The sequence below is a fragment of the Charadrius vociferus genome, unplaced genomic scaffold (genome assembly GCF_000708025.1).
Source record: "Charadrius vociferus isolate BGI_N301 unplaced genomic scaffold, ASM70802v2 scaffold59, whole genome shotgun sequence".
In the NCBI taxonomy this organism is placed as follows: Eukaryota; Metazoa; Chordata; class Aves; order Charadriiformes; family Charadriidae; genus Charadrius; species Charadrius vociferus.
Window position 1 is genome coordinate 6,485,952 of NW_009661371.1, and position 11,109 is coordinate 6,497,060.

Consider the following 11,109-nt stretch of genomic DNA (forward strand, 5'->3'; position numbering starts at 1 on the left):
GAGGAGGAAGAGGAAGAAGAGGTCTTCCCACGTCCCGGAGCGCGCCGTGCAGGCCAGCCGCCGGGGCCCGAACCTGTGTCCCCCGCGGGGGTGCCGCGCCGTCCCGTCCCCTGGCGAGGCTGGGTCCTGTTGACTCAGTAGCCCGCGACTGAATTTAAAAAGGGGGAAGCTAGTTAGTGCAGGCCCAGGGCGGGTGTCCCTGCCGGGCAGGGGGCTCCGGTGGCACGGCGGGGAGGGGAAGGTAAGTCAGGGTGAAGAGCAGCAGGTGCCTGGGGAAGAAGCGTGGGGATAGCGGCAGCACAGCCATGCTTACAGCTTGCTGTGTGGAGAGGCTTCCCATCGCCAGAAAATTTGTCTGGCAGGGACTTCTGGAGGAAGGGACAGAGTCTATGTGCTTAATTAATTTCCAGTGGCTCTCTCTTCCATGAACATGTCCCATTTCCCCTTCAGACCATGAGGAGTTTTAGGGTGTGCAAGGCACATAATAAGTCATCAGAGATATTTCTGGTCCAGTTGCGTTTCTTCACAGAATACACAAGTGGTAGGTTTTTTCTTTAAAACCTGCCCACTGCTAAATTTATTTCCTAACTCTTTGTTCTTGAGAGAGACTATGGCCACTCACGGTGTCCATGCTACTCACGTTATAGATCACTGTCTTACTGTTCCTTGAGACCCTTTTGTATGCCAAATACTCCTTGACCACTTTAGATATTCTTTGGTAGTCTCTGTTAGCTTACCTGACCTTTTTCAGCTCTAGCCTTTCTGAAACAGGAGCAATCAAAATGACACTGTTCAAGCGTGTGCATAGTCTGAGTTTACAAAGCAGCATATTTATTATCTGTTGTGTGCTCCGCTTGTCTGCGAATCTTTCTCAACCTTCTGTTTGCTTTATGAGACCATCCCTGAGCTTTGAGCTGATGTTGGTGAGGACACTGAAGAGGATCAAAGCTGTACCAGGGGCTTGAAAGACAACAAGATGGTATCGTCTCCAAGTTGGAATTGTTCTTTATGTACTATTTACAAGAAGCCAGGGCTGTCACCCTGAACAGCTGGCATGCCTCTGCCTCTCTTGGAAGAGTGCAGAAGTGTCAAAGGGGAAAAGCTGCTTTTGAGGTATGGTCTTCTTCGGGCTGTCCCGAGTTTTTCATCTCTGTGACTTCTCTTGGTTATCTTTTTGTAGAAAATACCCAACTGAAACCTCCCACCCAGAGCATTTATGTTCATAACTAGCATTCATTTGTTCTTGTTTTACATAGATACGTACATTTAACAACATGGGCAACTACCTTAAATGAAAATCAAGCCTTAAACTTGCTGGTTTCAGTAAGATTAAGTCCAGCTTCTGTGATAAGAGCCTGCTCAGTTCCACTTTCTCAGCCCAAATGTTCTTGTTTCCTCTTCCCTACTGTGCTTCCTCTTTTCCTCTCACAAAAACGCAAACCCTACGGATCAGCAGCCAGAGGACAAAGTTTTTCTGTGACAGTGAAGTGAGGCCACAATTCACCAGTTGCTGTTCAAGTAATAGGCGTTACTTTTGTCAAGTGTTCTGCCTTGCCAAGCAGTTAGCTTGGCAGGTGTGGTCTACATCTACACAGATCTAATAAACATCAAAGATAAGGGTGGGGTCAATAAATCAGCCTGAAACTTGATTGTGCAATTTTTATGAGGATGCTGTGGGACTGAAGTGGGAACTTCCCATTTCTTTGTATAACTATACAACTTAGCTGTGTAGTGCCTTTGTCGGAGCTTTTGCTCAGTTTGAAAAGCATGAAGTCTGTACCTTTTGTTTGTTTTGCAAGGAGCAACAATGTCTGTGTTCTGGTTAACACGTCTGTTCTGGAATAACCAGAAATACAAGTGTGCAGTGTATTGTACCCGAGTCACACAGCCAAGAAATTAGTAACAGTGCCAGTTAGTGACAATGGCTAGAATATTTTTTTTCGGTATAAATAAATCTATATTAGTTTAAAAATACTTCATAGCAGTTTCTTTTTCTAAAAAATTAAAATAGTATTGAACTTTTTTTAAGAAATAACAAAATACTTAATTATTTTATAAAAAATAGTCACATCATCTTGTGTTGCTTAACTGCTATTGCTTTCATTTATGACCAAATAAAATGCTGAACTGCTTATTTCTCTTGTTTTGCTACATTTTGTTTGCTTGCATACACACATGCTTATGAATGTACACATGTATTTGTCCTTTAATGTGGGGGGTTTGAATTCTGAATTTGGCAAGGATTATATTTGAGGGGAAACAGTAGGGGTGAGAGAGATATAATAAAAAAAAATGAAGTGATTTAGAACAGTTGTTCAAAGAGTTAGGAACCAAGAAGCCTAAAATCAGGGATTTGATTCATCACTTGGATACCCAAGCTCAAGCAACTACATTTTGTATTAGCGTAATAATTTCAGTTGTGGAAGTACTCCTCCTCCTGTTGCCAGTCTCCATAAAATACTATAGGTTAGCTATAATCTTGGTTTTAGCCTGTTTCTTCAGATGTCCAATACAGTCAGGTGAGAAACACATACTTCATCTACATTATATCAGCAGCATACTATTTAAAAAGTGAATACAATTGCTGCTAAGTAGTTGTAATTTCTCTGTGCTTGTTCAGCAATAATTTTCTAACAAAGTCCGTTCAGAGCTTTAAAAATTTGGTCTAATATATACTTACAAAACATCTATTCAATGGCTTGCATACGTATATGCACTGTGCATGCTACACGCCATTCGACAAGTGTTTGAGATCAAATAAATAAATTCTTCTAAGTTTAGAATTCTAAAGTCCCAGGAAGTTTACATTTACCAGCACTCATTTGAATATGTATAATTTTATATATAATTGTAAGTATTGTTTCTCCTGAATGGAAAATGAAGTGTCCTCAACAGGTTACTGAAGAGCCCAGTTGGGGAAAAATTACAAGTTTAAATATCCGAGGAACATAAATATTTACTGTTCACAACACCAGTCAGCATTTTTTAGAAATATGTGACTGTCAATTTCAACTGGTTTACCTCAAATATGTATATAATCTTTATAGTAGTAGTTTACTCTTGTCCTTAGTAGATCACCCAATCTGTGTTTTGGTTTCGATATATTAATTACTAGATTCATAGGTAATTTTTCTAGCAAGAGGTTTTAATGATGTAAGCGAGGTAGGTTTTAACAAAGGACGATTCTCTTCTGCTCAATCCCTGTTCCATCTTCTGGCAAATTTTGCAGACATTGTCATTTTAGTGCATGTGACTTGGAAGTCTTCTCCTGAGGGCTGACTTTTTACTTTACTTTTTACTTTTTACACTTTCTTACACTCTCCAGTGCTGGGGAGTCTAAACCAGGTTAAGATATGGCCTGTTCTTAAATTACTTCCTCTGTGACTCCATCAGTAACGATGAAAGTATCTGATAAGGGTAAGGTAAAAAGATGTGGTATGGTCCAACAATGCGATGCTATGATGTCCTTATTTGCTGGCTGCCCTTAAGGAAAGCTAGCATAGATTAGATACCCACGATTAAATCCTCTACTTATGCATAACCTTTTCCATGTCTGTAATAATTACAATATTTGGGGGCTAACTTTCACAATTGTATCCTCACAAAGAGGCCTAATACCTATTTTTCTTCCTCTCAGCTTTATTTAAAATTTGGCATGAATGGAAACAGGATTGAGCTCACAACCTTTTTCACATTCAACTATAAGGTGTAATTATTATTACTGTTTCTTATTCATATTGCAGGTACAATTAGTACTTAAAGTGTATTCAGCTCTATGTAAAGAATACAGTCTTTGCTCTGAGAATATGGGGTTGTGACAGATCCCAGCATGACTAAAAATATAAATGTGAAGCAAAAAGGTAAAAATAACGGTAAAGACAATTTTATTTGCATGAATTGGTTGTAATAGTCCAGTCATACTGCAGTAAGTGCAATCTATATTCTAGCCTCAAATCACAGACGCTTCACAGGTACTTGTTTTCTTTCAAGCTTCTTTCTCTAAGTTTTTAAAATCCTATGGAGATTAAAAAACAGTTCACTGCTGAATATGTTTAAAATACAGGAACCGTTCTCTCCATGTAGTTTCAGATTTTCACATCATGCAAGTGTGAGCTTTTTATGGTGAACAGCATGGGGCTGTGTGTACACGGTAATCATGGAATCAAGAACTGCCACTTGCTATGAATCTTTCGTTTCATAAATAAGGCCCATTAAGAATTCTGTGGCCTTTAAATGCAAGCTATTGAAAAGAGAAGACCATAACACTGGTATTAATAAAAAACATTTCAGTCTTTCACCAATTAATATAGAAATTTGAATGCTGGAGGCCTAGTGAGGCCATTGGTTAATTCAGCTAATCTATTGGTGCAAATCATTTACCAAAATGTCTTCTGTGTCCATAATGAAGTCCAGAGATAGGGCTGATAAAAATAGGTAGGTAACAGTTAATAGAGAGAGAATTTGGACAGCTTAATGCAGCTGAGACAGAGGATGTAACGGAACAGTGAATGGAAGAATTGTGAACAACTGAATGGGCACTCTAGCTTACTTTTTTAATTCAACTGAATTTCCAGTTATATTCCAAAGCACATACATTGACGTTAAAGAAGGGATGCAACTCTTGATTTCATATTTATTTTTAGAAATATACACCAGAAGCGTGAATCAAACTTCAAAACAGTGTATCATAATGTATCTTTCTTACTTTGCGCTAAAGATGAGTTTTAGAGTTCTAAATGGTTTAGCGCTTAAGCAAATGCCTGATTTGCGGAGTGAAAAGTTTTCCCTCTGCAGAGTGATTTTTAACTGTGGGTTTTATCACTTCCTTCTGATTTTTCAAAATCACATTTCTGTTTATATTCTATTATAAAGCCATCACAATATGAACTATATAAAGGGAAAAACAGAGCTGTGTCTAAGAGTATTTGGGTTTAGATTATATGCCGTCTAGAGTGATTTTCATTGAAAAAGAGGAATGTTTGAGATAATTTGCCTCAGGAAAACTACTGATAAAATCAAAATAAAGACAGAGGATGATATTTCAAGAAAAAATTAGGGGTTCCCTCCCCCCCAGTTCTTTATCCATTTTCTAAGTATTGCCTGAAAATCATAAAACAAACATGTCAAGAACTAGCTTGCATAAACTAACTTTTTAGGCTGTACAGTATTAGCATTCTGACAAGGTAGTCTTTTGAATATTTTAGATTCCGAGGATACCTGTATTTTTCCCTGGTATATTAGTCTGGATTACAATATCCTTGTTTTGAATAGACAAATTGTACTCCAGTAACACCATAATAAACTACTTATTGTATGAGCATCTGCTTGCACCAGAATTACTGGACTAAACCTTTTCACACGTTTACCTTTGACTTAAATTTCCCCTTCATTTTTTTTTTTAATTTAATAGGAATCCAATTTTACTAGACATTCCGCATAGTTAAGCGTACTGATCCTGAGCTCTTTCCTCAATCTTTACAAGTTTGCAATACCTTCTAGTCTTTCTTACCAAAAAAAAAAAAAAAATCCAAACAAGGATTTACTAAATTTCTTGAATATCAGCATGATATGCTTCTCAGTTTCTATGAACAATCTGTCTGTGCAAAATTATATGCAGTAACTACACCTATGTGATTGCTATTGTTATGACTCCCTGAATATAATCTTTTAATATTTTAATGTCTTTTATTTCATTGCCTTTTTGTACGACAAAAGAATTTGTAGAATGTATGAACTATATCCCACTTGCTCTTTCCCAATCTACACTATTTTTCATTTTCGCTGAGTGCCCCCTCAAGTGCTGTAGACTCTGCAAATACTGATCCTCCAGTCTTATTCATATGCATATGAAACATATTCAGATTGATTCTTTCAGCGTACTGTGTCACTCTTCACAGCGTAAATTGCTCTCAATTACTGTTCTTAGGTAAGCTCTCTATATGCGTGACTATCTGCATTTTGGTGAATTTACCTATTCTTTTGCTATAGGCCAATCATAGATAACCAAGAACTACTGAAATTAATAGAATTTCTCTGTACAGTTGTGCATTCAGTAAGCACTAGATGGCAGTATACCAATTTTTAAAATGTAATGTTAATTAATTAGCTGTACCTGTTTTCTTCTCAAAAAACTGTAATAGTTGATTGGTTAGGACTATCTTATAATATTGCTGTTAGAGTGGAGAATAATTACGATGGAGCAGAAATACACTGACTTTGATGGACTTGCACTGAGAGATACTATATCTTAGAGTTATTATCTATGAAGAAAACTACTTTTGCTTCATTTTTCAAGAAAATATTGTTTTGACAAGTTGAACAAGTATGACTGAACATATAGGAATAATCTACCCTCTTTTAAAGTAAAGCGATCAGGAGAAAACCACCAATGACTGAGATGACTTCTGTGAACAAGAGGCTACCCTAAACCCTGCTTATCCACATGATACATCATTTGCTAAAGACTGAATCTTGTAAACCCCCCCCTTTTTTTTTTTTTTTTTTGGTGTAGGCTGTACACAAAAACCGTGCAGAACTTATTTCGGTAAGGTATCACTCTGTGCTGAAGGGTGCAGCTCCATCATCAGCTTTGCCTGCAGCTGATTGGGGTGGTCCGTCTTTCCCCAAGAAATCCCAGCTGCAGGTTTCTGCTGTCACCTTTGCATCGTGTCTAAGTCATTGCATGGCTGCAAGGTGAAATCTAGTAATTTTGGATGGGTATTCTGGTGGTTCAGTGAGTGTAAATCACTCAGCACAGAGACCCAATTGCCTTATCCACTGCGCAGGAAGCAACACAAGTCTACAGGTATGAGAGTAGGAGTTGGTCCACCTCTTTCACAGTCATCTCAAGGATACACCATATGTGAAATCCAGACCTTCACAGCACCGGCCCTCAGATCTGCTCACCAAGATCTCTACTTTGTGTCTTAGTAAGTTGCAGTACTAATATGAATCAAAGCCATGACCTACCCTTGCTGCCATTCATAACACTTGAACTAGGATTTCCTTTTTCCGTGGCACTAAAATGAACTTGCACTCTACAGGAACCCTGCACTGTTCAGCACTGACCACAAGGACCTGACTTCTCCATTGAGCAGAACTCAGAAACTTCATCCTATTTGCTTTTTATATGACCTGTCTTTTGCAAGATTAGGATTGGAGTATTTCAAGCCTGCTTACTAGACAGTGTGCCATATCAAGTCTTTTTGGAAATTACACCATGTCTGCTTTTGAACACTGAAAAGCCAGTTCTTAGTTGCTAATTTTCATCATTATATAAGGTCCATGAACTTTACAAAGCAGGTCTTACTGTTCACCTATTTTCATTAACTATGTATCATTCTTGGTGCTCCAGCAACTGCTTACACAGGAGAATAGTGCTAGAAGAGACTAAATATTTTTATCCATGCTTAATTGTATTTAACTGCTTTTGGTCACAGTACAATTTATTTTTGATAGCAGCTGCTTTGCTATTCCTTATTTCACATTCCCAATTTACACGTCTTGTATTTTCTCTCTCTGCCTACTCTCCAGTACATATTCCTCTGCAATCTGGTCCCTTTCTCAGTCTGCTGCATGCACTTTCTTGCTTTTCCTTTTCACATTACTTTTCAGTGTAATTCTTCTCAACTGCATTCATGTCCTTAGCTCAATGGTTCCACAAATCTTTAAATATTCCATTCTGCTGGGGGAAAAAAGAAGTCTCTCACACTAGAGTAAGGCCTTTTCAGATTTGTTAATGCTGGATTAAGGCTGATATTAGTGCTTAGGCAAAAGAATGTAGTAATAGCTAACCTCTGTGTTGACCTCAAGTTCTGTCATGAATTCCACAGAGGTCCTTGTGGATCTATTTAGATGCAGGGGCCTTGGTTGTATAAAAGTCTGTTGCTGGAGGTAATGTTACTGGGAGTGAAATGCACAGGGGAAAAAATGGATGTGTGCCCTGAAAGATTTTGGATAAAAACATACGTATTTTTACATAAATTTTATAAATAAATTACCCATAACTAGATTAAATAAGATACAAATATAACGGATAATTGCTAAAAAAATGAGGAAGGACCTAATTTTTCTCTTTGAAGCAATAGCAATACAGAGGGATACTTAAGTCTTTAATTCTAGCCTCTTCCTTTCTTCTTGAAAAGAATCCCAGTCTTAGCAGCATCCTCTCATAAGCACTCTGGCCAAATCATGAAGAAGCTATGACTTCTAATATCTGAAGCAAGAGTAAATATTCTTAGAAATGTATTTTTTGACCTTGGAGATGTCTTCCTAACCTGCATTTGTCAGTCAAAAATACTAGTAAGAACCTATTTCAGTGTTCTCTGTAGCTAAACCTAACAGAGATTTCTTCTCACGTGACCACGTCAGCATGGTGCGTGATCCCTTAAAGACGCTTATAAGACACTGCATCTGCATGCAGTTACGTTGACTTTTACCGGGATGGCTTATTCCATTTGTAGGACTGTGTAACTTGTGGAATTGTCTTGCTAGAAGGCAGAGCATTTTCCGTGGATGTACATCGCCAATGCATAGTATCAGTATTTCTGCATCGGTAAAGTACTTCTAGTGTCAATATATCCAAAGAACAGTACAAGCGTTAGGAAGCTTTGGCAGCATTCCTTTGGAACTCGTTAAAACAACTGGGAAAGGATCAAGAGTTGTTACAGGGGCAGTCCTAAACACTGATTTTTCTCAGTAAATGCAGTGATTTGAATTGCTGCAACAAAAATGGCAGCTGTTTCATCATAGTTAAGAAACTTAGCCTATTTCCTTTCAAAACTATATATATACCCACACGTGTATATAAATCAATTTCTTCTCTAAAGGTCTTTTCTAACAATAGGTATCAGATCAAGCAGAATCCCGTAAAAATCCAAACATTGTATTTAAAGGATGTGTTTTCTCATGGTTAGATATACAAGTTATTTTGCTATAACCACATAATGTATTTCGGATGTAATCTTTTTTGTTTCAGCTGTGCATGATTCCTTTCAGGACTACTGAAGTACAAAGACATAATTTTAGAAAAAAAACCAATCCTGCCCTATTTGTGTTTCTTTTTGATGTTCTGTATCCCAGAAGTTACCTTAGTTAACCTTAAACATTTGGCTCAAAAGCCAAAACAAAACTGCAAGAAAGTGACGGAAGTCACAGGTTAGAAATCATTAATGTTCATTTAAGAACGAACGTTTATTAAACAGTTCTGCCATGTTAACAAGGGGCAGAATATGCAGCTGCCTATATGCTTGCAGGATCTATATGTGAGTAGTGTACAAAACCCCTCATCAGCTCCTGAACAAGTTTACAATGACTTCATAGTCTAACGTGGATCCTCCTCTTACAAAGTAACACGTACAGGAGTTTACTCGGGGCTACAGAAACCTGAGAGTACGATGTGACGGTCATCAGCAACTCTCTGACCTACCCAGACCAGACCTGCTGATGAACTTGGAACTCGCTGACGCTATGACACACAGAGCCAGCTGAATTTTAAACTTCCATTTCAGAGCGCATTATTGCTGGCTGGCACCTTTGGAGCAGACTGCTCTGCAAGCAGGTTTTGTTGCGTCTTTCAAATCTTTAAGAAGTAGCTTGTCTTCTCCAATAGAACCCAGAGGCAAATCTAGTTGTCTCTTGAGAAGAGACAAATTCAGCAGTTAGGAAGCACAGACAGGCACTGACAATTGCGATTATTTAATTTAGAAAAACCTCCGGTGGAAAGCCATTGAAAAAATTTTGAAGCGTTCCCAGATCAAACATCACAATGTAGTGAAAGAGGATTGGTAAACTGAGAAAATTAAAACAGTTTCCAAATGAGGAGTATTATTAAAGATTAGCAAAGATGAAATAACAAATTAAAATGCATTTAGTTTTAATAACCTGTGATTTTATTAGAAGCATTGATGAAGGCTTTATGTATCCATTTAAAATATTCTTCACCCAAAATGCACCTGCCATTTTCTGTTTTGCCTTCTACATAAAATGTGCTGTCCTCAAACTTCTCTCACTCTTAGAAAAATAGTTTTGGTCAGTTAGTGAGGGATATATTAGTTTTAGATTAAGTTTGTAAATGTCAAATCTCCTGTGAAGAAGCCTTTTATTTTTACAGATGCTACCACTCTTAAATACATGAATAGTGTTCAGCTTGCTAAGCACATCTTCCACTATGCAATCTTCTGAGATTCAGAAGTAATTTACAGGGCTTAAAGTACAGTACATTCTTCTTGGATGCCCCAAGTCAGAAGTTGCTAAATGTCATATTCTTCATTACTGTTTGAATTAGTATCATAGAATCAAGTCAGGGTTGAAAGGGACTGCTGGAGATCATCTAGTCCAACCCCCCTGCCAGACCAGGTTCATCTACAGCAGGTTGCACAGGATGGCATTCAGGAGGGTTTTGAGTATCTCCAGAGCAGACTCCACCACCTCTCTGGGCAGCCTGTTCCAGTGCTCTGCCACCCTCACAGTAAAGAAGCTCCTCCTCACGTTTAGATGGAACTTTCTATGTTCAAGTGATAGTTTTGCTTACAAAGACACGTTTGACATAGATCCCTGTCCTGTCCGTGTTTCTCTTTTTAAATTAAGCAAACATTAAAGCACAACTCAAGTACTTAAGGCTCAACAGCAGCAATGTCTGCGGTTGCATGACCGCAGCCAGGATGGCGGCTGTTTTGGGGGGCGCAGTCACCGTTCCGCTGGACTGGCTTAAAACGACAGTGGACGTGATCCAGCGGGTCACCGTGACCCAGAGCATGGATGCTGCAGCCTGCTCAAATCCCACCTTCGCCTTCTCCGGGCTCTGCTTCGGCCTCTTTCTCCGAGCTGCGACCACCCCGACACCCACAAGCTGGTGCCAGGCCAGCTCCGGGGCCGGCTTGGGCTGAGGCTGCGGGTGTCCCTCCGCAGAGGTGGGTCTGCTCATGGAGGAAACCTCTGACCAATTTTTATTTTTTTTTTTTTTCCCCCCAAAAAAATGAAAGACGAGACAGCCCTGCTTCCAAGCCCTCGAGCAGCGCTGTGTCCCCACACCACACTGCCCGCCGCCCAGCACCGCCTGGGCCGCCCGCTCTGCGTGCGGCGGGCACACCCCCGGGGGGGGGGGGGCCC

General features: G+C 39.2%; 1 protein-coding gene across 1 annotated transcript in view; it reads right to left on the reverse strand.

The window, feature by feature from the left end:
• TMEM192 (transmembrane protein 192) overlaps positions 1-806 on the reverse strand; it is a 17,814-nt gene extending 17,008 nt beyond the window's left edge. Inside the window, exons 1-2 of the mRNA XM_009893776.1 lie at positions 738-806; positions 32-148 (exon numbers count right to left, since the gene is read on the reverse strand). Coding sequence (XP_009892078.1) covers positions 32-148; positions 738-806 — 186 coding nt within the window. The remainder of the gene's footprint in view (positions 1-31; positions 149-737) is intronic.
• Positions 807-11,109: the final 10,303 nt, after the last annotated feature.